A 27,988-nucleotide genomic window follows, 5' to 3' on the forward strand; every position below is an offset into this window, starting at 1 on the left:
GCTGCGGGGCGGCGCAGCGAGGGGGGATGAGGGTCTGGGGGTTGCCCGTCAGCCTGGGCTGGGTGGCTTGGTCCTCCCTCCCCACTTAGGGAACTTTTCCATAAGCAAAGCGCCTCCCCGGCCAGCTGACCGGCGGCGGGGGGGTGGTTGGAGCCGTCCTGCCCGCGGGACTGTTGCCCCCCTCGCCCCGTTGGGGGGCCCGGGGCCACCGGGGGGTGGTGGTCTGGCAGCCGGGCTGCCCCCAGCCAGAATCCCCCGGGCAGCTCAGGGGGTGGGAACTCGGCAAATAGCAGTTCCGAGGGTCCGGGGGGAGTTGTGTGTGTGTCTCCCTCCCGGTGGTAGGGAAGCATTTCAGGTGAGGTTTGTGAAGGGGAGCTTCTCTCAGATCCCCCACACAGCTCTGTGAGGCTTTCTCCTGCCCCGGCATCACTGGGAGGCCAGAGGGAGCTGGGGAAGGAGTGGATGAGTAGGAAGGAGCTGCTTTCTGCATGTAGGGTTGCCTGGGTTGTGCTGCAGACTCAAAAGGGCTCCATCCCACCCGAGAAGGACGGGACTGAAGCTGTGGGTCCAGGTGACTGGCAGGCAGCACGGCGGGAAGGTGAAGAGAACTTAAAAAAAGGGTGGAATGGGATGGAGAACCGTGCAACTAACTCTTCTCTGCCACTGGTGTGAGCTGGCTTGGGTGAGAGGGTGGAAAGAAACAGCAGAACCGGTGAGAGGGCAGCTGGCCGTCGTGTTCCCAGGCAGACACGGCCTGAAAAATGTTGGAATCTTGAGTAGAGATAAGGTCTGAGGAAGAAAGATGGAGACGCAGAATAGAGCTGTAGAAATGGTGAGACCTCTGGTGAGAGTGCGGCTGGCCGTCGTGTTCCCAGGCAGACATGGCCTGAAAAATGTTGGAATCTTGAGTAGGGATAAGGTCTGAGGAAGAAAGATGGAGACTCAGAATAGAGCTGTAGAAATGGTGAGACCTCACCTGGAGTATTGTGTGCAGGTCTGGAGCCCTCAATATAAGAAGGATATAGACCTGATGGAGAGGGTCCAGAGGAGGGCCACAAGGATGATCAGGGGGATGGAGCACCTCTGCTACGAGGACAGGCTGAGGGAGCTGGGGTTGTTCAGCCTGGAGAAGAGGAGGCTCCAGGGAGACCTAATAGCGGCCTTCCAGTACCTGAGGGGAGCCTACAGGAAGGCTGGGGAGAACCTGTTTAGAAAGGCCTGTAGTGACAGGACGAGGGGCAATGGCTTCAAGCTGGAGGGGAACAGATTTAGATTGGAGATGAGGAGAGGGTTCTTCACTGTGAGGGTGGTGGAGCACTGGGACAGGTTCTATGAAATGCTTGCTGTGGCTAGAGGGGGAAGCAAGCCCCTATGAAAGAGACGTAACAAAATATGTAACTCTTGTAACTGTAGTCACCTAAAACCAGTAATGCTGCTGAAAGAAGGTGAGTTTAGCAGCTTTGGCTGAAAATGAATTATCCTTGTTCAGCTAACATGTTGTTTCGCACTGCATGAAAGGTTGCTCAGAATAGACTGGATGTTTCTTAACCCTGAAGAAATCCTTTCTAACTTTCTGCTGAGCTCCAGTGCTTTTGCACTATTATTCATGGGGTTTGTTGCTGTGGAAGTCAGAACTCAAATTCCCCTTTTTTTGATTCCAGCAGCGTCTCGAGGTCCAGGCTCTGTAGGAGGAAGCACTGACTGGGGGGTCATACGTGAAAGCCTTTCTCTTGCTCACATTTGACGAGATGAAAATGGCAGTCATCCTTGAGGGCCAGAGGGTGAGGTGTTGGGTAAAGAGCAATCTGCCTGGCAGAATTTAGTTTTGGGTGTGTAGTTCAGGTAGCAGCTGGTAGCTATGCCCCGCGTTTTCCTTCTCACAGGATTTCTAGTGGCTCTCAAGGCATTGGCTGTTTCCATCCGACAGTGGCTCTGATTGAAGATTCTCCTGCTCAGAGATATCATGGGACCAAGTTCAGCAGTTGTGGACTGTGAAGGCCTCGGTGTTATCGTGGAGCTAAATTCAGTGATACTAAAAGGATGCAGCCTCCTGTAGGCTGCCTGTTCTTGCATCTTTCTGTGTGTCAGTATTTGTGCCTGTCTCACCCTGCAGTGGAACAAAACCAGTTCTGTGAGCAAATGAGTAAGAAAATCACTTCAGCACGATTGGCTTTTTGGTGCTTTAGCTTTCAGAGCCAGTCACAGCAACATCAGAGGAGTGTCAAGGAGGAACTTGAGGAGGAAGGGAGTGGGGCCACCTCCTTTAGCAACAGTTAGCCATTGCCTTGGTTTTGTCATGTCATCAGCAGATTCTTTGGCACAAGGCACTTATGAGTAATTCTACTTCCATCTTACTTTGGTCATTAGTCTAGAGACAAGCTGCTGTCTGCCAGGTGCAGTTACCATATAAAACCATACAGATGTCCCTGTTCCATATATAGAGGGGGGATCCCATGAGCCGTGTATACTGTTGGATATGTCTTGCCATCGGTTCTATTGTGATTTGGATTACGTTCCAGTATGTGATGGCAGGAGAGATTGGGGAAACCCCTCTTGTCTTTACTGGCAGCGCCCCAATAAATCAGTGTAGCTGTACTATCTTTTAGCTCCCTAAGGATTGCGATTCCTAGGCTTGTTAAAAGCTTGTACTTTGCCTTCCGGCTTTCAGGTCCCTTTCTCTGCTCTCATCTGGGGTTGGTTTGTTTGTTTTTTTTTCACAGGCACTCCTGCCCAAACAAACACTTAACCCCCCCTTATGTTGCTGGGTCATTCAAATTCCAGAACAGATTAACGAATCTTAATTTGGGTGGTGCTTTCACTTGGGAATGGGTGACATGTTACCAACTCGCTTCTTTGCTTGTAAGCTCAATTCTTCTCTTGTACCTACTGACTTTTACAATTATCTTAAACTGGTGATGGAAACGATGCCCAACAGTTTGGATGAGGTCTGGGGGAACTTCAGATTATGGCATTATGAACCGACCACTCCCCTTTGAGCGAGGGATTAAATGCAATCATGTTAGAATTTAGATTTTCCTGTTAGAAAGGAAAATGTTCATACTATCTTATGTACAATTGCACAAAACCTCCTGTCTGTGCAAGATACATGGGTTAATACCTCCCCATCTTTAGTATGTTCAGCCTTCAGTGGCTCTGTCAGATAGGAAAGTACTTCCTCCGTCTTCACAAGAGGAAGGTCACATTGGAGACAGAAAACCCTCTGAGATCCTCGAAGAAGTGTAGACATCTACTTCACTATGATTTTAAGGCGGAGGTGAAATTTTATGCTTTAATTTTAAGGGATATTTTTCTTAGCCCATAAGAAACCTGTTTCAGAGCAGCAAAATGAATAGAAATAGAAATCCCCTGAATCCACGTGTAGTGGTCTGCTGTTTGGACCATCTTTCCTCTCTAGCATGTCTCTAGATTTTAAAAACAGAGAGACAGAAAGTAAGTGTCATCCAGATTAGGGCAAGAAAAAAATCCCTATAGGTTTGCCTATTAGTCTTGAAGTGTTTAACCATTAGTATGCTCTGATGCACTGTGTCTCTTTGCTTGTTAATGCTGCCGGTCGCATTAACAGAATGACCTGTAGTATCTTATTTTGTAGCATAAGAATGAACAGCATCTTTTGTGCCTTCTTTCTGTTTTGCAAGATCTGTTTTGCTGTGAAGCCCTCACATCAGCAGGTAGGCAGCAGTAATACTGGTCATTAACAGGATTTGCTCACTTCCCAAGTGTCACTCTGACTTCTGTGTTCTTGTCCTCTCCTCGCACAAGCATGTCCTTTCAAGGAGCTGCTCCCTTTCTAGCCATGTGCCAGTATTTCCTAGAGCTGAGAGGGTTAAAACAGTGTTTAGACTTAGATTTTATACGGTTTCCAGCCCTGTTATACAATGAGTGTGCATGGCTTTCTATAAATATGCAGTAATAGGAAACAACAGTTTGAAAGCTGCTGGTGGGAAAGAGCTGTTACCAGTTTGCTGATCCACTGCTATCATCTTCCCCTTTCGTCTGTTTGTCCTTTCCCCCAGTTTGCTAGGTGATCCACTGCTAGCATCTTCCCCTTTCGTCTGTTTGTCCTTTCCAGCAGCTTTCCACGGCCAAATTCTGCTTTCTCTTTTAAGTATTGATGAGAGGCTAAGAGCTGGGAGGTATGAAACCTGCTTCTTTCAGTTAAAGAAGACCCTGAGAGGGTGCTGAGAATACTATTTTGGAAGGAAAGAGAGACACCATTCTGATTATACACTGCAGCTGGGTTCTTGATTTTGACAGCCTTTCTCTACACCAGTCTGTCTGTAACTCTTCCTTTTGTGCCCCACAGTGATGCTGGCATCTTTCCTCGCTCCACTGCACTTGTCACGTTGCTTGGTGCTCCCACTCATCCCACCAAAGGATGAAACCCTTTACCACTCCATCCCCCAACGACCTTGGTTGGGCACAGTGGATCCCAGCACCCTTCGCTATAGGGTTGTTACCCCCACAGTACACTGGGGAACCACGGAGGGCACTGGGGGAACGAGGAGGCTGGCCAGGCTCTCCTGACCCACACCACCAGCCCCCGTGAGCCCTGTGAGGTGCAGCGGGAGCCCCAGACAAGGACTGGCCACAGAGTGAGATCAGTCTGTGGGGCAGGGTCTGGATCCATGGGGTGCAGAGCCAGGAATAAAGCATGGCTGCAATGTCAGGGGCAAGAGCCTCAGCTTAAAAGCCCTCTCCGTGTTTCTCAGCTCCTTCCCGGTGCCCTGCCTCCAACCTGGCTGCCTTGTACAGTGCTTTCTCCTCTACTCTGCTGGGCAATTCCATCTTCCGTCCTGTCTCACAGCTCAAGGTTTCTGTTTGGTGATCCTTGCTGTTGCAATCTCTCATTTTCCAAGCTGTCCCATGTGGCTGCCGTTCCTTGACATCTCCTGTGCTTGGCTCAAGGACCATGGCAGGGAGGGGAGGAAGGTGTGGAGCAGAGCAACATGGGGAAGGATACACCTACCATGAGGAAGTGATGGGGCTACGTCTCACTGTGGAGGAGGAACAGAGGTTAAAAAAAAAGAAAATGTGTGCTTCAAGTTGCCACAGGCCTTCTTGAGTGGGGATACAGGTTGCAGCTCCAACATCACTGGAGTGTTGGCCGTGCTGGCCAGCTGTGCAAAACCTAGCACTGGGGGGTTTGCAGTATGTTCTGCTGTTATGTCCGTTAGTGCGAATAAATGTCACCGCTGTATTAATGAAGTAGGCATATAAACTTTGGGAGGACACCAGGCTGTAGTGTTTTCCTTGTGCTTCTGAAGTTCCGCTAAGAAATCTTCAGGATCACGTGAGATCCTCGCAAGGACGTGTGGAGTCTTGTGTTTGAATACATAGTCTAAAGACTAGTGACAGCTTTTCGTAAAGTTAAGAAAAAATATTAATCTTCCTGGGGCTTTTTGGGTAACCTGGGGTGTCCTGGGGCGAGTGAGGCAGGGGGTTGAGGAGCAGATGTCCACCAGAGGGCCCTCTCTCCCTGCACCTTGGTGGCCTCCTGGCAGAGGTGCTGCTCACACCTGCAGAGCTCCCGGCAAGGCTTTGGGAAAGCTGCAAGTCAGAAATGACCACTTTGACCCTATATTCCTCTGAGCAGGCAGTCATGGTTTCAATATTAGAAATCTCTGATCCGGGAGCTTAATTATCTATGTGGAGGCTGTGCGGTTGGAGAAGAGGAGGCTGAGGGGAGACCTCATTGCCCTCTACAACTACCTACTCTGCACTGGTGAGGCCACAACTGGAATCCTGCGTCCAGTTCTGGGCTCCCCAGTTCAAGAGGGACAGGGAACTACTAGAAAGAGTCCAGCGAAGGGCAACAAAGATGATTCAAGGATTGGAGCATCTCCCTGATGAAGAAAGACTGAGAGAGCTGGGACTCTTTAGTCTGGAGAAGAGAAGGCTGAGGGGAGACCTTATCAACGCCTACAAGTATCTCAAGGGAGGGTTGAAGGAGGAGGGAGCCAGACTCTTTTCAGTGGTTCCCAGTGAGAGGACGAGGGGCAACGGGCACAAGTTGGAACAGAAGAGGTTCCACTCAAATATGAGGAGAAACTTCTTCACAGTGAGGGTGCCAGAGCCCTGGAACAGGCTGCCCAGGGAGGGTGTGGAGTCCCCTTCCTTGGAGATTTTCAAGACCCGCCTGGATGCTCCTGAGTAACGTGCTCTAGCTCTAGGCAATCCTGCTTCAGCAGGGGAGTTGGACTAGATGATCTCTATGGTCCCTTCCAACTCTAAAAAAAAATTCAGTGAAATTCAGTGAAAATTCAGTGAAAGGAGGGTGTAGAGAGGTGGGGGCTGACCTCTTCTCCCAAGGGAATAATGCCAGGAGCAGAGGAAATGGTCTGAAGTTGGGGCAGGGGAGGGTTAGATTAGATCTGAGGAAGAATGACTTTGCTGAGAGGGTGGTCAGGCACTGGAACAGCCTGTCCAGGGAGGTGGTGGAGTCACCATCCCTGGAGGGATTTAAGAAGCCTGTAGACGTGGCACTTCAGGGCAGGCTCTATCAATCTAACAATCAGGCCCGGGATTGTTGGGTTGTGTCTGTTTGTATTTGGTTGCTTGGGTTTTTTTTGTGGTTGGACTCGATGATCTCAAAAGTCCCTTCCAACCATGAAGATTCTGTGATTCTATGAATAGCATTGAATTTTAAAAGGAGCCGCTTGAGGGAGGTTATGTGTCATCGTGATATGCGGTGGTTTAGCTAAGTGCAAAAGGCATGTTAGCATAAGGCATGCGGAAGTGAACAGAATCAGACAAATCTCTTGGTGTTTCACAGGTACAGTACCTTTCTGTTACAGTACCATTCTGCTGCAGGCTGCCTCTCACCAGGTATTTCTAGAGACCACTCTTGACCATAACTCTCCACAGCACACAGTGACAAATCAGAGTATCGCTTCCCATTTACTGTTCTTGGCAAATGTGCTAAACTTAAAAGAGCAAAGAGATGAAAGGTGACAGGACAGTGCAGAGCAGCATTGTGGATGGTCTTTGGACTGAAAGACTCTGCACGCTTTGCTTTGACAATGCTCATAGTATGTAGATCTGCTTTTTTCCTAATTTGTTCTTGATGAAAGCTTTGCAAGCTTTAATTTTCCATTGTGCTCGGATGGAAGGAAATGTGTATCTGTAGCTGCTCTGAAACACAGTAACTGGGTTTATATAAACTGATTTATATCAACTTTCAGCAGCTTTTTTTTTTTTTTTTTAATTATCCTTAAGGGTGCCTTAATAGCTAATGTATTTGATGGGAATTACGCTTACTGGTTTTTCTAAATTCCCTTAGCTCTAGATTCAAGCTCAATATATTTAATTTTAGTGCACCAAATGTTACTTAAAAGTCTACCTTGACAATTAGCCTTTGATACTAGTTAGAGATTTTAAGATTTTGTGGATTTTCTTGTGACTTATGTTTCCAGCAGCTTTTAGAGGAAAAGCTATAGGTGCACTCCCCCCAAAAAAGTTGTCATGGCTTTCCAAGAAAAACAAAAGCAAGGGCTAAAACCTGTTGGCAGAATTATGGATTTGATCTTCTCCATGAAGCAACAGAGAGGAACAGAATAATGGATTTGATCTTCTCCATGAAGCAACAGAAAAAGATTCCGAATCTTTTGTAATGTTGATCTGGGAAAACATCCTGGACTCAATATTAGGAAGCACACTTAACAAAGCATTTAAAACCAGCACTTTAGAGTATTTCAACATAGGTCAGGTAAACTCCTATTATATCACTTTCAGTGAATTGCAGCCCTGTCTGCCTTGTGGCAACTCTTGAATGGCATTCAAGAGCTGCTGAGCCAACAGCATATTGCTTCAGCCATGGTTAACCAACCAACCACGGGGCTAAAACAGGAGGAGGTATTTGGCAGCGTGTGAAGGCCACTTGGTGGGATGGATGTTGTGATTGGCGCTGGGATGTGGCATGCTGAAAGGACTTCAAGTATAAGTACTTCAAAGTAACGAAGAAGTTCATTCCTTGGTGTGTGCTCCACAGTAAATGAATTTAACAGATCTGTTCCCTGCCCCGTGGGAAAGTGCAGCCCAGTTTCTGAGAGGGAGGACCTGGCTCTTGACTCTCGCTGCGGTGATACCTGTTTGCTGCTAGGTCATCTCTGCATTGTCCCAGCAAAGTCTTAAAGCACCTTTTTCTGACAGGTTCAGGAAACTCCCTTGCTCGGAGCTTAATAATGTTTGCCTTGCTTTTTAGTCACAAAGCACCTCTAAAGTAAAAATATGAGTGAATTTTAAGCAAACACAGCTGCGTGTTTGCATTGGTGTGACAGTAGTTTCTGTGCTTATGGTGATTTCCTCTTGTTTTGTTTCATCAACTGGAATTACTAGATGGGACTTCAGTGGCGTATCACCGGGTAATCTGCTGCACCGATTTACTGCCTGATGTATTTCTCTCCCGTTCAGCCATTGAGTATCTGTAAAAGAAATCAAATCAGACATTACTATCCCCACTGCTCCTAAGGGAGAAATGTTGAGGGAGTGGTAGCGCTCTCTTAACTACCTTCCTGCAGTTTGTGTTTCAGTCAAGCTGCTTTGTTGAAGCTAAACCATCAGAAAAGCTTCGTATTTATTTTGTAGGCAGAATTTTCTGCCTCAGATACCTCAGGGAATCCCCCTTTTGGTGGCAATTTCTCCTTTGGTTTAGCTGCAATCTGTCTCCTTGCTTTCTGGAGAAGGAGGTACAGGTCAGGTGGCAGTGCTGGGACATCCTTACCTTTCTGCTTAACTGGCAGAGAGTCATTTGACGTGGTAAGTAGGCATTTAGGGTAAGCTGTTGACATGCTTGAGCAAAGTATGATGTCTCTGGAACACGAAGCCACCAATAAATTGTTGGCAAGCCCTTTGCCTTGCAAGTAGGTAAATGATGGCATGTCACTTATGGTTGCTCCTTTTCATTGTTTAAAGAATTTCTGAAGAATTGTACAGGGGGCTTTTGGAATTAGGTTTTACCACAAAGGGAAATAAACACACAAGTTGTTCAGGAAATCAGTAACTTTGCCCAACTAGCGTGTTTTATAACTGATTTTGTTTGCACTAGGTAATGAAGAACTCTTCACCAGTTCATAATCCAACATTCAAATATGTATTTCACTCTTACAAGAGGAAAAAAAAAAAAAAAAGCTAGGGACTTCTTTATGTAAACGTTGCAAGGAATTCTGTATTAGGCATAACTGGCAGGGTTTGGGGAGCCAGGGACTGCAGGGGTGACCTGTGTGGAAGGGGTCCATGAGGTGCCTTGTGCTGGTTCCAGTCAGCTCCAAAACAGATGAAAACAGCACACTGTACACCAAAAGTGTAACCAGGCAGGGCAGCACATGATGCCTCTGCTCGAATGTATTTACGAAAGGGCGATAGCTGCTAGGGACAGGCATCAGAGAAGGGAGACATGAGAGGAGACACAAAAGGGCACACATAAGGACAAACATGGGAGGACACGTGAGGATGCAGAGGAGACGAGACGCAAAAAAAGGACACACGGGGCAGGAGGCCGAAAAGGACATGTGTGAGGACAAGTAAAAGGAGACACAAAGGCAAAGATGTCAGGAGACACAGGAGGAGATGTGAGAGGAGATATAAGAGGACAGGCAAAAGGAAATATGAGGAGATACGTGAAGAGACATGTCTGGAGTGAAGGGCGAAAGAAGTGGAGGAGATCCGTGGAAGGGGACATTGTTGGGTTCATGGTTTAAGATGCTCTCTTGGAAGGAGGCACTCCGTGCTGGAGGAGGTACCCTTGAGGGACTGAAACCTGTGCTAGGGCAGCGGCACCCCTGAGGATCTGCAGTTTGTGGGGGACCCACACTGGGACAGGGACACCCTGAGGGACTGTGGCCCATGGAGAACCTGTGCCAGGGCAGGTATACACCAAGGGACTGCAGGCTGTGGAGGACCCATGCTGGAGCAGGGGAGCAGTAAGAAGCAAAGAGCAGTGGGGGAAAACTGAGATGCAAGGATCAGCCAAAAGAAACTGTTACACACTGACCCGTAGCCTCCTGTACTCTCTGTTGCCTCATCAAAGGAATCGGGACAAACAGAGCATAACCCACAGTGAAAACAAGGGAAGTTGATGGCAGGAAAGGGCCAGTGAGGGTGTCAGACTGAAGATGAGCCTGGGTAGAAGAGGAAAGGTGTTTCCCAAAGTGTTTGTCTAATTGTTGGTTGGTGATCTTTTTTTTTCTTTTTTTTTTTTTTTTTGTTCTCAGTACGTGAATCAGTAATTGAAAGCTTATATTAATTTGTAATAAATTCAATTAAGTGAAATTCCCCAAGTCAAGAATGTTTTGCCTATGGCAGTATATTCATTATAGCAATGATATGGCCAAACAGTACAAACCTCATGTGGACCTAATATGAGTAGAGTTTCCATTCTCCATGTGTGAAATGACCCTGTATCATTGCGTTGGTGCTTTGGCATTTTCCCCAAGTACAGATTTCTAGAGAAGGGCCAGCACCAGCCAATTGCAAGTGCTCACGAGTGATGATCTTTGAACAAGTTGTGTGGGCAAAAGCCATAGAATAGGTTCTCCATGTGTGAAATTGGCATGACCCTGTATCATTGCGTTGGTGCTTTGGCATTTTCCCCAAGTACAGATTTCTAGAGAAGGGCCAGCACCAGCCAATTGCAAGTGCTCACGAGTGATGATCTTTGAACAAGTTGTGTGGGCAAAAGCCATAGAATAGATGCCGTTCTATTTACAAACCCTTATATTCAGGCTGTAAAAGATTCATTGTGGAGCAGAGCTGGGTTAAACTTGCTGTTGATGTGCTGTTTCTGCAGGGTGGAGTTGCGTAGCCATCTCTTTTCCCTCATGCTCAAACAGTACTACTAGCCCAACAGTAACTCTACTGCGTACTCCATGTGTAATGTGGTTAAAAAAAAATATCTCACTCCCTTGCTCTTCTTCCTTCCAAACACAAGTGGAGTGATGGAGGGAGGGGAGATAGTAGGGTCTTGCCATTTCTTGCAACTATATGGAAAGAAAGTGTGTGTTACCCTCTTAGAGTCTCAAGGAAAGCAGAGGCCATGGAGGGGAAGTGCAGCTCACTGTGATGGGGCTGTTCCCAGGCATGCCCATGCCTGGTGCTACTGGCCAGATGATGTACCATACAGGTAGAGTAGAAATTTTCTAAAGCGGTCTCTCCGAGAGACTGCAGATGTGTTGAAAAGTCATAGGATGACTTTTGTTCAAATGGTAGAAAAAAATTGAGAGAGAAAAAAAATTCAGAGGAGATTTTTCTTTTTTTTTCCAACTGAAGAATGATTAAACCGAAATGGAAAATTCTGTTCTGTTATTAAGCTAACCCGTAGCTATCTGTAGCAGGCATAATGTAGTTCTCTATTACATTCTGCACGTTTGGTTTGTCTGATAAAATTTCTGTTTTTACTTATGGATTGTATTGATTTTTATTTCTTTTAAATTATGCAAACTTTTGCTGAAAGGGAAAACGGGGATTAAAGCAGAGAAGATACTAAAATGTTTTGCATCTTTCAGACAGGTCCTTTTGTTCTTTAAAGACTATATTCCTTGTGAAACCTTATATTATTCACGGAATCACGGAATTGTCAGAGTTGGAAGGGACCTCTAGAGATCATCTAGTCCAACTCCCCTGCTAAAGCAGGATCACCTAGAGCACATCACTCAGGACTGCATCCAGGTGGGTCTTGAAGACCTCCAGAGAAGGGGACTCCATGACCTCCCTGGGCAGCCTCTTCCAGGGCTCCATCACCCTCACCGTAAAGAAGTTTTTTCTCATATTTGAATGGAACTTCCCATGGTCCAGCTTGTGCCCGTTGCCCCTCATCCTGTCACTGGGAACCACTGAAAAGAGCCCGGCTCCATCCTCCCTCAACCCGCCCTTTAGATACTTGTAAACATAAATAAGGTGTCCCCTCAGCCTTTGCTTATCCAGGCTAAAGAGCCCCAGCTCCTTGAGCCTTTCCTCGTAATGGAGGTGTTCCAATCCCTCCATCATCTCTGTTGCCCTAAGTTGGACTCTCTCCAGTAGTTCCCTGTCCCTCTTGAACTGGGGAGCCCAGAACTGGATGCAGGATTCCAGTTGTGGCCTCCCCAGTGCAGAGCAGAGGGGGAGAATGACCGCCCTCGACCTACTGGCCACACTCTTCCCTACGCAGCCCAGGATCCCATTGGCCTCTTGGCCACAAGGGCCCATGGCTGGCGCATGGAAAGTGTGCTATCTAACAGCACTCCCAGATCCTTTTCCTCAGTAGTGCTTCCCAGAAGATCCATCCCTAACCTCATAGAATCATAGAATCATAGAATTGCCCAGGCTGGAAGGGACCTCCAAGGGTCATCTAGTCCGACCCCCCCACAGTCAGCAGGGACACCCCCAACTAGACCAGGTTGCCCAGGGCCTCATCGAGCCTCTCCTTGAATATTGGTGCTTGGGGTTCATCCTCCCCAGGTGCAGGACCTTACATTTGTCCTTGTTGAACCTCATTCATGAACCTATTCCTTATATTATTATCCTTATTATATTATTAGGATATTACATTATCCTAATAATCCTCATTATAATATTATACCCCTTATATTATTTTTTTTTGCTTTATTAAGACCCTGGCACCACTTTGACTATGCAGCCTTTGAGGAAGGAATTGGCGCTTTTTAAGTAGACTGCACATTGACAGACATTATTTCAGACTGTAAAAACCTGTTGGACTATCTGGGAGATAAACTCAGCTCTACTTTTCCAGCTGCTGCAACACTATCTCTTTATCTCTTAAATATACACTTTGGACTTCAGACAGCTAAACTTGGAGGCTGGCGAGAACAGTCAGACTAGGCTTGTAAAAGCAGTAATAGCACTGAGCATCTCAGGTCAACTGCCTGACAGGAGGGTATATAGATGTCCCCCTACACTTGAGCATACTGCTAGAGAAGATCTGGGTCTGCGAACAGAATAGGTGGGAAAAGAGGACAATGTGTCTGCTCTTCAGTAGAGATGCCTGCTATACTGAATTTCACTGAATTTCACTGAATTTCTAGAGTTGGAAGGGACCATAGAGATCATCTAGTCCAACTCCCCTGCTGAAGCAGGATTGCCTAGAGCTTGTCAGAGCATGTTACTCAGGAGCATCCAGGTGGGTCTTGAAGGTTTAACAGTTGTAATGTTCAATTCTCTTTCACAAAGTCTGGTTTTAAATGGTGAAAGAAGGGAAAATATGAATTTATTTAATATTTTTTTTTTCAGTGAAGGAGTTAAGTACTCTAAGTCTAGAAGCTTAAATATAAAATTAAGAGCACGGTCAAGAACAGAGGTGCCGTGTGAAGGAACATAGAGGAAACATTACTATGTTGTGGAGCTTTGTAGCAAATATTGGATACAGGGTGGTTATCAAGGAATAAATAGAAGGGAAACAAGTACCATTCTGTGAATCTGGGAGCTGACACCTCTTGACAGGAACAGATGGTAGCACTGGAGTTTTAGATGAGTTCTTAGTTTTAGGGAGGGCTGGCAGGTGGTTCTCCTCTGAGGAAATGAAGCACCTCAGAAGCAGCTGTCCCACTCACTATCAGGTGTCAGGATCACTAGTATGGCAGCAAACTTGAGGACAAAAGAGAATCTAAAATCCTAGTACCAAGGATTATTCTTGTACATGCCTGATTTGAAAATAATGGACTGATGATGATAAAATTAAATAAATGCTGTATTTCCTTACAAGTAGCAAGTACAGTAGGGATCCAGGGAAATAAGGGTCAGCGAGGGAGAGGTTTGACCACGTTTTGGTTTTGAAGGAGAGTAATCTGTGTTAGACAATATATCATACCAGATCCAACAGCCCAAAAGAGGTGAGACTGCTGCTCCAGACAGTAGTGAGGCTGAAGATGTATTCAGCAGGTACACAAAGCACACATACACATTCCATATATATATGGAGAACAAGTCACACGAGGAGAGGCTGAGGGAACTGGGGATGTTGAGTTTGGAGAAGAGGAGGCTGAGGGGAGACCTCATTGCCCTCTACAACTCCCTGAAAGGAGGGTGGAGAGAGGGGGGGGTTGGCCTCTTCTCCCAAGGGAATCATGACAGGAGCAGAGGAAATGCTCTGAAGTTGGGGCAGGGGAGGTTTAGATTAGATATGAGGACGAATTACTTTCCTGAGAGGGTGGTCAGGCACTGGAACAGCCTGCCCAGGGAGGTGGTGGAGTCACCATCCCTGGAGGGATTTAAGAAACCTGTAGACGTGGCACTTCAGGGCATGCTCTAGTGCCTGGGATTGTTGGGTTGTGTCTGTTTGTGGGGTTTTTGGTTGGGTTTTTTTTGTGTTGCTTTTTTGTTTGTTTGTTTTGGGGGTTTTTTTTGTGATTGTACTCGATGATCTCAGAGATTCCTTCCAACCATGAAGATTCTGTGATCTCATAGTAAGTCCTGTGCAATTCCAGGCCGTTCTTCCCTTGCACCCCATAATATATTTCACCCCTAGGCAGTGGCTGTTTTAGTCTGAAAGGTGATCTGGAGAGTTGCTAATGATGATTCTGGTGATGGGTTTCATGCCTGGACACTGGGACTGCCCTGGGAGAGGTCCAGACAAGATGCTAGTTCTTTGGGAGTCCTTGATCTGGGATCCCACCTGCCATTGTGCTCCTGTGCTTCTCTGGGCTTGGGCAGATGGACCTTTGATGGGCTAATGGACCCCGTGGTGGGCCTGGGAGTAGCCCAGCAGAGCGTATTTGGGCTTCCTCTCCTGCCATTGTCTCTCTGAGCTTTTTGTGGGTGTGCAGATGAGCTTTGTCACATAACATCACAACCTGAACATGGGCTCTGGCTTCTGATGGGGCCCTGTGGGCACTGTGGCAGCATGGAGAAGCCAGGATGCTTTTTTAAAGATGACATAAAGGTGTAATTTAAGCATGCTGGCATGAAGGAGAGTTCAGCATGTGGCTCTGCCATAGTACTCTCCTGAGGCTTCTGGTCTGTTGCCTTCCCTGTCAGTGTTTTTTTTTCTTATTTCCTTCCCTTCAGATCATAACAGTTTTCTTGGGAGAGCAGCCCTTTGATGGGAGCAAGAATGGTCATGATGCCCAACTGCCTGCCAAAACTGACCAGGGTGCCAATGAGCCACAAGCTCAGGGCTCTGTTTATCCTTGCCTTTAAGTTTGTGTCCTTTGCCTCCATCATGTTGTGTCGGAGAATCATGGAGGACCCTAAGGGTAGGGGCCAGCTTGCCTGTTGAAATCCACTATGCTCACTCTGTGCCTTCTCCTCCCTGTGCCATTGCTGGTGGCCCCCCTCCTTCCTCAGGAGGGGTAATGGCTTTAAACTAAAAGAGGGTAGATTTAGACTGGATATAACAAAGAAACTTTTTACAATGAGGGTGGTGAAACACTGGAATAAGACCCAGAGAGGTTGTGAGTGCCTCATCCCTGGAAACATTCAAGGTCAGGTTGGATGAGGCTCTAAGCAACCTGATCGAGTTGAAGATGTCCCTGCTCATTGCAGAGGAGGTTGGACTAGATGAGCTTTAAAGGTCCCTTCCAACCCAAACTGTTCTATGACTATGATTCTCCTGCCTCCCAAAATGTGTAGTCCAGGAAGGCTGTGGTGCAAAGCAGGTTAAGAGCCCTTCTTGGGGAAAAGTGCAGTTACCTGCCTTAATCTTATGTATGTTGGGAGCTGAGGTCTGCCTAGGGCTTGTTTGTCAGCAGCAGGAAAGAAAAGGAGAAAGAAAGTTCTCCACAGGCTCTGTTTGGATCTGCCATTTGTGAACACCAGCACTTTGGTCTTTCATATGTACTTCAGGGCCATCTTTCTCAAGTATTTGTGACCATTCCCTTTGTGCACTTGGTGTGTGATCTCTCTGGTATCTTCTTTGCAACCATGATTGGAACTCCGATAAGGAGGCATAGGCCAGGAGAGAAAACTCTTCTGGAGGAAGTAACTTCAGCTGCACCTTGCCATTTACAGCTCAATTTGAGATCTTGACCTTTACATTTGTGTATAAGGATGGAGCCAAATAGTAGCTGCCATGGCTCTGCAGTATGTTGAAAGACGAACGAGAAGTAAGAAAGTACTCTTCACAAAGTCAAATCTATTTTCAGGGGGGAAATTAGGTAGGTGCATAAGGTCTGGCAAGTTAAATATGAAAAACCATGAGGCTATAGAAAACATTGCTTGATAAACAATTTCCAAACGACATTAAGGCTACCAACATTATTTTTTTTTTTTCCAACTGCAGAATGAACAGGAAGCCTGTTAGAGACAGAAGGTCAGTAGGAGATGAGAGATTGAAAGGAAGTTCAGAGATCAGTTTGAAACAAACCAAAATTAATGTCTGCATCTGGCTACAAGTAAGAGGAACTTAGGGATGTTTCTCTGCACTGTAAGCCCTCCTTGTGGGTGATGCATGCCACAGTCTCTTGCACATCACCATGTCCATGGAATATATGTCAGGACTGAATGAACAGACAGATGATGGGACCTGATGGGGTGCATCCATGAGTGCTGCAGGAGCTGGGTGATGTCATTGTGAGATCACTCTTTGTTATGCTTGAAAGGTCATAGAGATTGAGGGAAGTAGAATGAAGCAAAAGTCACTCCTGTATTGATATCTTCAAGAAGTGCAAGGAACATCTAGTGAACTATAGGCCACTCATTGTCACCTTGAACCCTGGGAAGGCAATGGAGCAAATCATCTGTGAAGTCATCTGCAAAAATATTAAGGACAAGAAGATAATTGGGAGTAGCTGGCATGGATTTACAAAGGGTGGATCAAGCCTGGCTAAACTGATAACCTCCTATAATGAAATGACCAGCTCAGTGGACAGGGGAAGACTGTTGGATATTGTTTATTGTAACTTTGGTAAAGCTTGTTGAGACTCTCCATAACAGCCTTGTAGACATACTGATGAAAAGATGACTACATAAACATAGTGAAGTGGGTAGCAAACTAGCCAAACTTCTGCACTTCATAGAATCATAGAGTGGTCCAGGCCAGAAGGGACCTCCAAAGGTCATCTAGTCCGACCTCCCCGCAGTCAGCAGGGACACCCCCAACTAGACCAGGTTGCCCAGGGCCTCGTCGAGCCTCACCTTGAATATCTCCAGGGAAGGGGCCTCAACTACCTCCCTGGGCAACCTGTTCCAGTGCTCCACCACCCTCACAGTAAAGAACTTTCTCCTAATCTCCAATCTAAATCTGGTCTTCTCCAACTTAAAGCCATTGCCCCTCATCCTGTCACGACAGGCCTTTGGAAACAGACTCCCCAGCCTTCCTGTAGGCCCCCTCAGGTACTGGAAGGCTGCTATTAGGTCTCCCTGGAGCCTCCTCTTCTCCAGGCTGAACAACCCCAGCTCCCTCAGCCTGTCCTCGTAGCAGAGGTGCTCCATCCCCCTGATCACCCTTGTGGCCCTCCTCTGGACCCTCTCCATCAGGTCCATGTCCTTCTTATATTGAGGGCTCCAGACCTGCACACAATACTCCAGGTGAGGTCTCACCAGAGCAGAGCAAAGTGGCAGAATCCCCTCTCTGGATCTGCTAGCAACACTTCTGTTGATGCATCCCAGGATGTGATTGGCCTTCTGGGCTGCAAGTGCACACTGCCTGCTCATGTCCAACTTCTTATCCATGAGCACCCCCAAGTCCCTTTCCTCATGGCTGCTTTCTAATCCCTCATTCCCTAGTCTGTATTGACAGGGAGGATTGTTCTGGCCCAGGTGAAGAACCTTGCACTAGCTTTTGTTGAACCTCATGAGGTTCACCTGGGCCCACCTCTCCAGCCTGTCCAGGTCCCAACTGAAGTACTGGAATACTTGAAGAATTGTGATGAGTGAAACCACGTCCAGGTGGAGAGCAGTAACCAGTGGTAAACTCCAAGGATCTTTGCTGGGGCCAATACTGTTTAACATCTTTATTAATGACCTTGCTGTCAGTGTGATGGAGTGCAACTTCAACAAGCCTGCAGATGATGCAAAACTCGGAGGAGTGGATGATAGACAAGGTGGGTGAGCTGTCTCTCAGAGTGGCCTCAACAAGCTGAAGAAATGAGACAACAAGAATCTTATGGAGTTCAACAGAGACAAATTTAAATGGTGACAGATAACTCCTTGCACCTATGCATATGAAGTTGACCAGGAGCCAGCAGTGTGCCCTTGTGGCAAAGGAGGCCAAGAGCCTGCTGGAGTTCATTACGTAGAGCACTGCCTGCAAGGTCAAGGGAAGCAATCCTTCCTCACTGCTTGGCACTGGGGAGACACATCTGGAGTGCTGGCTCTGGGATCCCCAGTAAAAGCGAGACATGGACATGCTGGAGCAAGTCCAGCAAAGGGCCGCGAAGATGAGAAAGGGACCGGAGGCTGAGAGAGCTCTGATCATTTTCTTTGGAGAAGGGCAGGCTTGGGGGGTGTCTTGTGAAAGCGTGTAAATACCTGGCTGGAGATGGGTGGGGTGAAGAAGCCAAGCCAGACTGTGGGATTCCAGACTCTGTGGAATGCAGTGATGGGATGAGACACAGTGGGCACAAATTGAAATACGGGGAATTAGAATGAAGAAATGGTGGTGAAACACTGGAACAGGTTGCCCAGAGAGGCGGTGGAGTCTCTGTCCTCAGGTAATGTCAAAAGCCAAGAGCACGTGGTCCTGAGCAACCTGCTCTGGGTGACTCTGCTTTGAGCAAGGCCGCTGGTCAAACACTCTGCAGAGGTGCCTTCCCACCCCAGCCCTTCTGTGATTCTCTGACTAGATGGGGCCTGACCTGAGGCCTGGAGAGCTCCATTGATCAAAGGCCTGGGAATAGCTTAAGATGCTTTCCAAAGAGTTTCCCCAATGTTGGTGTCTTATGAGTCCATCCGTGGTGCCGCAGTGCTTGGGAGGATTTGTGGAGGCTACAGAGCAATAGGCCTGACGTTTGGTGCAGGCAACTGAGTAGATACTGCACTAAACCCTAAACTTAGTGGCTGTGTGGATAAAGGTGGTATTTTATGAAGGCCTCAACGTGTCTTCTGTAAGGGGAGGTCAGCGTGGACCACAGGGACAAGAGGGAGCTCCCTCATAAAATGAGGGACACCAGAATTTGGCAAAGTCATTCGACGAAGCATCTAGCGTAAGAAGGAGCATTCCCACAGGAATGAGGAAATTAATTGGTCAAAAGAAGTGTGTGTTCAAAGGAGCGTTCAGAACTGAAGTCTTGGCGGGAGGAGGAGGTGGCTCTATGAAACTCTCAGCTCAGTTCTTGTGGCACTCACCCAAGCATCATGAGCACTGGGAATGCTTAGCTAAGGAGAAGAAAACAAAAGAGCAACTAGTTTCCTGCCACAGTCTAAAGCTTAAAGTGTAGCCATAATGGGGTTTCCTTTACCTTCTTATTTTGCTTTTTTTGTGTGTGCGTTTTTGTTGAGTTTTTTTGTTGCTTTCTGTTTTATTTCTAATTAGATGGGTTCTTCACAGCACAGCTGCTGCATGACCCTCCTTTCAGTCACTGTGTTACTGAACATATGATGTCACATCCTCCTTGATCGACTTGTTTTCTCCATGTGTTGAGACTCCATCTTTCACCATTTCGTTTCAGAAAAACCAGACCATAGAGTTACAGGCACTCTCAGAGCCTCTTGAAAACCTTGTCCAGCTGAGCAGTGACTTCTGTGGTGTCTTGAAAGCAGGGACAGGTGAGTAGTATTTGCAGTTTCTGTGCAACGGCACTTTCAGAGGAAGGTAGAGAACCACGTTTCCTGTGTTTCTTTTCTGAAATACATTGAGTGGCTAATGCAGTCTCTAAAATATCCTCTTATCCGCTACAAACACAGCAATTTATTTTTAAATATATATCACTCTGATTGCAGTAGAAGTGTCTCCCCTTACTAAAAATAGGCTTGTAACCTTGAAGCTTGCTCACTGTTAGATTAGAGACGCGCTTTTGCTGCCTGTAGCACCCACGGCACATGCTGGCATTGTCCTGCAGGAGAAGAAAATGTTCTGGGAATCCGGAGGTGGTGCTTTGTGTGTCGGCTGCCTCTGCTCTCTCCAGCAAGCCCCAGTGCCTAGTGGAGAGCGGTGGCTCTGTGCTGTTGCGTACGGACACCTCGCAGTGCTCTGACAAGTCATTTTCTGGCAATGTGGGTTTAGAGTTTAGTAGCCAGGGGTGAATGACAAAAGGTGTTGTACCAGCTGTGTTCTCTTCCCTGTCTGGTTACAGATTAAAGCTTTTGGTGTGGCATGAAGCTCTGTTATGGAGCCTGGGGATTTGGAGATGGAGATGGAGCAGACAGAGGCAGGGGAATTCCCACATTCATCCTCGCTGCTTCGCCCGCAGTTCTGCGTTGACCTGAAGGCCCTGTGACAGTACAGAGAACCCAGAAAACTGCTTCAAAAGTGACCAAAATGCATAATTTAAGCCCGCTGCCCTGAGGCAGAGCAAGGAAAGTTCTGCTCTGCCGTTACCCTGTCGCAAGGTTTGTGGTCTGCTGCCTTGCCTGTCAGTGTCTTTTTCTTCTTTCCTCCCCTTCAGATCACCATGATTGTCTCAGGAGAGCAGGCTCTGACGGGAGCAGGACTGCCCAGGATGTCCAGCTGCCTGCCAAAACTGACCGCGGCAGTGCTGAGCCACAGGCCCAGGGCTCTCTTTATCCTCACCATTTCATTGGTGTCCTTTACCTATGTCATGTTCTACTGGAGAACCTGGGAGGACACTGAGGGCCAGCTCTACAGCTTGTCTACACAAAGCAGCTGTGAACAGTTCATGCCGCCTTCTCCCCACGCCGTTGCTGGTGGGCCCCCTGCTCCCCCAGGGGATGTGTTCTTTGTGGAAACCTCGGAGCAAACTAACCCAAGTTACCTCTTCACATGCTCGGTGGAGTCAGCAGCCAGAGCGCACCCTGGGACAAGGGTTGTGTTGCTCATGAAAGGATTGGCAGATGGGAATGCCTCCTTACCCAACGTGTGGGCATTCTCGTTGCTGAGCTGCTTGCCCAACGTGGAAATCCGGCCCCTGGACTTGCCAGAGCTTTTCTCAGGGACACCTCTGGCAAAGTGGTACCTGCAGTCTTATCATCACTGGGAGCCTTATTTCCTACCTGTCCTGTCTGACGCCTGCAGAATTGTCATCATGTGGAAATTTGGTGGCATCTACCTGGACACAGACTTCATTGTGCTTAAGAACTTAAAGAACCTCACCAATGCCCTTGGCATCCAGTCTCAGGATGTCCTGAATGGGGCCTTTCTGTCCTTTACACCCAAGCATGAGTACATGGAGCTTTGCATGCAGGACTTTGTAGATAACTACAACGGCTGGATCTGGGCGCACCAGGGCCCAGAACTCCTAACACGTGTCTTCAAGAAGTGGTGTTCCATCAGCAATATTCAGAACAACATGAGGTGCAAAGGGGTGCGTGCTCTTTCCCCAGAAGCCATTTATCCTATTCGCTGGGAGGACTGGAAGACATTCTTTCAATCCATCAGCTCCTCGGAGCTTCACAAGCTCCTTAAGAACACCTACGCGGTGCACGTATGGAACAAACTGAGCCACGAGACAAAGCTAGAGGTCCCATCCCAGGCTTTCCTGGCTCAGCTGTATTCTCAGTTCTGCCCTGCCACATATGCAAAGATGAAGAAGGACTCGGAAGAGCAGTCACGGCCTGCAACGTGACCTGTGGGCCTTTGGCTGCGGGGAAGTTCCCTAACCTGAAGGAAACTGGGGGCCTTTCACCTTCCACAGAGCTGGTTTCTGGCCCAGGAGCAGGTGCTCTGTGTGACGGCTCAGTGATTCTTGTACCATTTCTGCCATCTGCCTCAGATCCCACACGCTTCCAATATACACCAGCACCTGCATTTGGACTCTCTTGTTGTCCTTCAGTAGCCCTTGATGCTGCAGGGAAGGGTGAACTTGTTGATTGGTGCCTATCAGTTGCTCCTCTGTTGCTGTTCTCTCCGTTGCTTCTCCTGCGCATGAGGCCAGAAAAGCCTCTTGTGTAGTTTCAGCCGCTGCAGGAGCCCTTGGCTTGCTCTCTGTCACTTTTATAAGTATGGAAATAAAGGCCAGCAAGTGCATTTTAATGGTTTACAGGGTTTATTGGAGCTTAGGACCAAGTTCCCCGGGTGGTAAAGATTCTTATGGCTGATGAACCATATATGGAATATTGGAAAATAGCTTAAAGAAACAGAAAACATTTTAAATCTCTCAGTGTAAAGTTTTTATTCCTTTCCAAGTTACTTTATTTCAAATGGTCTTTTCTACTGTTTTACATTCTACAACTGTATGTCATCTTTTCTGGTCTTCTTCGGGAAAACAAACAGACAAATGCAGTGTGAGTAAAGTGTTCAAGAAAAGTCTTATGGCTTGTGAGTACCTCACCGGTCTGTGTCACACTCTCAGGGGATCTCAGCATTTTCCTGTTTCTGCACTGGTATGAGAAGGAAAAGCATTACCTTCCTTTCAATTGGAGTACTGAACACATTGTGGAAGAACTGGGGCAGATGTGTCCACATCAGCAGAAGGAGCAGTGCCACGTCCATAAATAGGAGCAATGTCACCTGTAGGCAGCTCTCCAGCCACTCTGCCCCCAGTCTGGAGCACTGCAGGGGGTTGTTGCGACCGGACTGCAGGACCCGGCACTTGGCCTTATTGAACCTCATTCCATTGGTCTCAGCCCATCCAGCCAGCCTGTCCAGATCCCTCTGCAAAGCCTTTCTACCCTCCAGCAGATCAACACTCCCACCCAATTTGGTGTCGTCTGCAAATTTGCTGAGGGTGCACTCGATCCCCTCGTCCAGATCAGTGATAAAGATGTTGAAGAGAACCGGCCCCAGTACTGAGCCCTGGGGGACACCACTCGTGACCGGCCGCCAACTGGACTTCACTCCATTTACCACCACACTCTAGGCCTGGCCCTCTAGCCAGCTTTTAACCCATACCTTGATGTATGTCTGTGCTTTTTGTGCTTGGAACAAGGGAAAGTTGCTAACATTTAAATGTCAGCCTTTACCTTATGCAGTAAGGTGTCCCTGTACAGCTCACAGTTTTTGTTTGGACTGGGTTTTTTCGTTTGCTTTGTGGTTTCTTTGCGTGCTTCTAGCACTGCACTGGTTAGCTAGGCTTTTAAACGTAGCAAGCAAGGTTGTGAAAGTGATATGCAGTATTTTTTGCAAATCGTGTCTATTCAGAAAATGTGCATTAGCACGTTGCTGTGTTGAAGAAAGTCTTGTGGCTTGTGAATATCTCACCAGTCTGTGTCACACTCTCAGGGGGTCTCGGCAGCTGCCTGTTTGTGCATTGGTATGAGAAGGTAAAGCATGACCTTCCTTTCAGTGGACTATTGAACACGTTGGGGAGAAACAGGGGCAGACGTGTCCGCATCAGCAGAAGGAGCAATGGCAGGTCCCCCAGCACCAGAGCAGCATCCCCCACGACATCATATTATTGTCCCTGGGGATCTAGTCAGTGGATGATGCAGGGTCCAACCCTAATGCAGATTGCACAAGCTGGTAAGTGACTGCAGGCATCCCTGCCTCTGATGGGAACACAGGTGCCTGTGCCACAGAGCTTTAAAGTGAGGGGAGATGAAGCCAACAGTGGCTTCTAGCAAACCTGGGCAGAGCCAATGCAGCGATGGACTTGAGGAGAGAAGTACATGGGCTGAGCGGCCTGATTGCATCTTAGCAGAAAAACTCTCAGCTCAGTTCTTGTGGCACTCACCCAAGCATCATGAGCACTGGGAATGCTTAGCAAAGGAGAAGAAAACAAAACAGCAACGAGTTTCCTGCCACAGTCTAAAGCTTAAAGTGTAGCCATAATGGGGTTTCCTTTTCCTTCTTCTTTTGCTTTTTTTGTCTGTGTCTTTTTGTTGGGGTTTTTTGTTGTTTTTTATTTCTAATTAGATGGGTTGTTCACAGCACAGCCGCTGCATGACCCTTCTTTCAGCCACTGTGTTACTGAACATATGGTGTCACATCCTCCTTGATTGACTTGTTTTCTCCATGTGCTGAGGCTCCATCTTTCTTCTAATTTTGCTTTTCCTTGTTTTCCTGATTGGTTCCTGGTTGGGTGTGTTCTTCACAGCACAGCCGTATGACCTGTTACCTGCAGGACCTTCTTTCAGCCAATGTCTTAGCTGAATGTGTGGTGTCACATCCTCCCTGATTTGCATGTTATTGCCATGTGTTTAGAGTCCACCTTTAACCTTGTCTTTTCCCAGAAAGGGAAGTGCCAGACCATAGAGTTACAGGCACTCTCAGAGACACCTCCTCTGGAAAATCTTGTCCAGCCGTGCAATGACTGCTGTGGTGTCTTGAAAGCAGGGACAGGTGAGTAGTATTTCAGTTTCTGTGAGTGGGACTTATGGTTTCAGAGAAATGTAGAGAGCCAGATATCCTGTATTTGTTATGTGGAAGTAAGAACCCTGTCCCCTCAAGCCTGTCCCTGCTTTCTCTTTTACAGCTTACCAAGCTGAAAACGATTGACAGGATTCAACAGGCTGTGGTGTGGAGGGAGGGGGAAATAGATACGTAAAAAGCAGAGTGGGGTGTTTTTGCTGCCTGTAGCACCCACGGCACACGCTGGCATTGTCCTGCAGGAGAAGAAAATGTTCTGGGAATCCGGAGCTGGTGCTTTGTGTGTCGGCTGCCTCTGCTCTCTCCAGCAAGCCCCAGTGCCTAGTGGAGAGCGGTGGCTCTGTGCTGTTGCGTACGGACACCTCGCAGTGCTCTGACAAGTCATTTTCTGGCAATGTGGGTTTAGAGTTTAGTAGCCAGGGGTGAATGACAAAAGGTGTTGTACCAGCTGTGTTCTCTTCCCTGTCTGGTTACAGATTAAAGCTTTTGGTGTGGCATGAAGCTCTGTTATGGAGCCTGGGGATTTGGAGATGGAGATGGAGCAGACAGAGGCAGGGGAATTCCCACATTCATCCTCGCTGCTTCGCCCGCAGTTCTGCGTTGACCTGAAGGCCCTGTGACAGTACAGAGAACCCAGAAAACTGCTTCAAAAGTGACCAAAATGCATAATTTAAGCCCGCTGCCCTGAGGCAGAGCAAGGAAAGTTCTGCTCTGCCGTTACCCTGTCGCAAGGTTTGTGGTCTGCTGCCTTGCCTGTCAGTGTCTTTTTCTTCTTTCCTCCCCTTCAGATCACCATGATTGTCTCAGGAGAGCAGGCTCTGACGGGAGCAGGACTGCCCAGGATGTCCAGCTGCCTGCCAAAACTGACCGCGGCAGTGCTGAGCCACAGGCCCAGGGCTCTCTTTATCCTCACCATTTCATTGGTGTCCTTTACCTATGTCATGTTCTACTGGAGAACCTGGGAGGACACTGAGGGCCAGCTCTACAGCTTGTCTACACAAAGCAGCTGTGAACAGTTCATGCCGCCTTCTCCCCACGCCGTTGCTGGTGGGCCCCCTCCTCCCCCAGGGGATGTGTTCTTTGTGGAAACCTCGGAGCAAACTAACCCAAGTTACCTCTTCACATGCTCGGTGGAGTCAGCAGCCAGAGCGCACCCTGGGACAAGGGTTGTGTTGCTCATGAAAGGATTGGCAGATGGGAATGCCTCCTTACCCAACGTGTGGGCATTCTCGTTGCTGAGCTGCTTGCCCAACGTGGAAATCCGGCCCCTGGACTTGCCAGAGCTTTTCTCAGGGACACCTCTGGCAAAGTGGTACCTGCAGTCTTATCATCACTGGGAGCCTTATTTCCTACCTGTCCTGTCTGACGCCTGCAGAATTGTCATCATGTGGAAATTTGGTGGCATCTACCTGGACACAGACTTCATTGTGCTTAAGAACTTAAAGAACCTCACCAATGCCCTTGGCATCCAGTCTCAGGATGTCCTGAATGGGGCCTTTCTGTCCTTTACACCCAAGCATGAGTACATGGAGCTTTGCATGCAGGACTTTGTGGATAACTACAATGGCTGGATCTGGGCGCACCAGGGCCCAGCACTCTTAACACGTGTCTTCAAGAAGTGGTGTTCCATCAGCAATATTCAGAACAACATGAGCTGCAAAGGGGTGCGTGCTCTTTCCCCAGAAGCCGTTTATCCTATTCATTGGGGTATCCGGCAGAAATTCTTTCAATCCATCAGCTCCTCGGAGCTTCACAAGCTCCTTAAGAACACCTACGCGGTGCACGTATGGAACAAACTGAGCCACGAGACAAAGCTAGAGGTCCCATCCCAGGCTTTCCTGGCTCAGCTGTATTCTCAGTTCTGCCCTGCCACATATGCAAAGATGAAGAAGGACTTGGAAGAGCAGTCACGGCCTGCAACGTGACCTGTGGGCCTTTGGCTGCGGGGAAGTTCCCTAACCTGAAGGAAACTGGGGGCCTTTCACCTTCCACAGAGCTGGTTTCTGGCCCAGGAGCAGGTGCTCTGTGTGACGGCTCAGTGATTCTTGTACCATTTCTGCCATCTGCCTCAGATCCCACACGCTTCCAATATACACCAGCACCTGCATTTGGACTCTCTTGTTGTCCTTCAGTAGCCCTTGATGCTGCAGGGAAGGGTGAACTTGTTGATTGGTGCCTATCAGTTGCTCCTCTGTTGCTGTTCTCTCCGTTGCTTCTCCTGCGCATGAGGCCAGAAAAGCCTCTTGTGTAGTTTCAGCCGCTGCAGGAGCCCTTAGCTTGCTCTGTGTCACTTTTTTAAGTATGGAAATAAAGGCCAGCGAGTGCATTTTAATGGTTTGCAGGGTTTATTGGAGCTTAGGACCAGGTTCCCCGGGTGGTAAAGATTCTTATGGGTGAGGAAGATTTGGGAGAGACTGGGAGTATCTGAAAATGGCTTGAAGAAGCTGAAACCATTGAAAATCCTTATCTGGCTCAGTGTAAAGCTGCTCCTGTTTTCCAAAGGTACTTCATTTCCAACGATCCGTTCTACTGTTTTGCATTCCACAAGGACAGGCCAACTTTTCTGCTCCTCTTTGGGAAAAGAAACAGCCAAAAGCAGCTCTTTCCCTGGCCTGGGGAAATGCGACAAGTGTTGAGAACAATACTCTCCTGCCACGTCACCTCTGGGAAGTAGCAGTGTCTTTGTCCACGTTGCGTGTCTGCAACACACCTGAGTAACATATTTAAGATTGCAGTGGTGGTAAAACAGTGGTAGGCCGTCAGTGATTAGAGGGTAGTTCCTTGTGGTTTATTTGCCTCTTATGTAGGTAAAAGAATGTTATATAGGTAAAACATTAAGCAACCCCCAGTAATGCAACTGAAATTTAATTTACACCATCCCTTTTCCCTTGCATCCAGAGTCATATGTTTTATGAGTAAATCACTCGCTCCGGTAGGTACTCGTGTGTGAATTCTGAGAAATGGTCCTGTCCTCTTTGTCTGGAGTGTGGTTGTCCACCTTAATCTTCTGTATTGGCTTGATATGGAAGAGTTCTTGTGTAGAAGTCTCTCCATCAAATGCTAGGATGAGTCTGGGAAAGACCAGGCTTTGCAAAGAGGCAGGACGCTCAAAAGTGAAGCTTGTCCTGCATTTCTTGTAACTCTCACTTCAGACTGGATACCAGCAGTGCCACAGTGAAATACTGACATCTTTACATGGTAACTTCTCGTGGGTTTGATGTCTGAAAATGATTGGTCAGTAACCTTGATACCTTATTACCTTGATGTATGTCTGAATTTTGTTTTCTCTGTGTCGTGGTTTGGCCTCAGACAGCAGCAAAGGAGCACGCGGCAGCCACTCGCGCAAACCAGAGCCCCCACCACCAACACGGCCATGAGGGGAATATCGGAAGAAAAATGCAAAACTTGTGGGTTGAGACAAAGGCAATTTAACAAAACAGCAAAGGGAGTAAGAAACAACAATAACACTGACAGAGAAATATACATCCACGATTATGAGCAGGGGGGACCTCCTCTTCCCCCTCCCCCAAATTCCTGTTCCTCCCCTTCCCCAGCAGCTGGCAGCTCCCGCTACCCCTGGACATGGCTCATATGGGATGGCATACCTGTGTCCCTGCTAGGTCCTGGGGAGAATTAACCCTATCCCTGCCAGACCCAGGACATCATTCACCCCTTATTCCA

General features: G+C 47.8%; 2 protein-coding genes across 3 annotated transcripts in view; both read left to right on the plus strand.

Annotated features, from left to right (window-relative positions):
* Nucleotides 1-22,033, plus strand: part of LOC106896798 (lactosylceramide 4-alpha-galactosyltransferase-like) — a 22,237-nt gene extending 204 nt beyond the window's left edge. Inside the window, exons 2-3 of one of the 2 annotated variants that reach the window (XM_014957043.1) lie at nt 19,554-19,650; nt 20,178-22,033. In XM_014957043.1, the coding sequence (XP_014812529.1) occupies nt 20,496-21,626 (1,131 nt within the window). In that variant the 5' untranslated portion in view covers nt 19,554-19,650; nt 20,178-20,495 and the 3' untranslated portion in view covers nt 21,627-22,033. The remainder of the gene's footprint in view (nt 1-19,553; nt 19,651-20,177) is intronic. The other variant, XM_014957042.1, reaches the window with a different exon arrangement.
* LOC106896797 (lactosylceramide 4-alpha-galactosyltransferase-like) overlaps nt 1-27,528 on the plus strand; it is a 27,723-nt gene extending 195 nt beyond the window's left edge. The window contains exons 2-5 of the mRNA XM_014957041.1: nt 19,554-19,650; nt 19,828-19,829; nt 24,172-24,280; nt 25,096-27,528. Coding sequence (XP_014812527.1) covers nt 25,102-26,232 — 1,131 coding nt within the window. The 5' untranslated portion in view covers nt 19,554-19,650; nt 19,828-19,829; nt 24,172-24,280; nt 25,096-25,101 and the 3' untranslated portion in view covers nt 26,233-27,528. The remainder of the gene's footprint in view (nt 1-19,553; nt 19,651-19,827; nt 19,830-24,171; nt 24,281-25,095) is intronic.
* Nucleotides 27,529-27,988: the final 460 nt, after the last annotated feature.

This window comes from Calidris pugnax, unplaced genomic scaffold, assembly GCF_001431845.1.
Source record: "Calidris pugnax isolate Ruff unplaced genomic scaffold, ASM143184v1 scaffold189, whole genome shotgun sequence".
In the NCBI taxonomy this organism is placed as follows: Eukaryota; Metazoa; Chordata; class Aves; order Charadriiformes; family Scolopacidae; genus Calidris; species Calidris pugnax.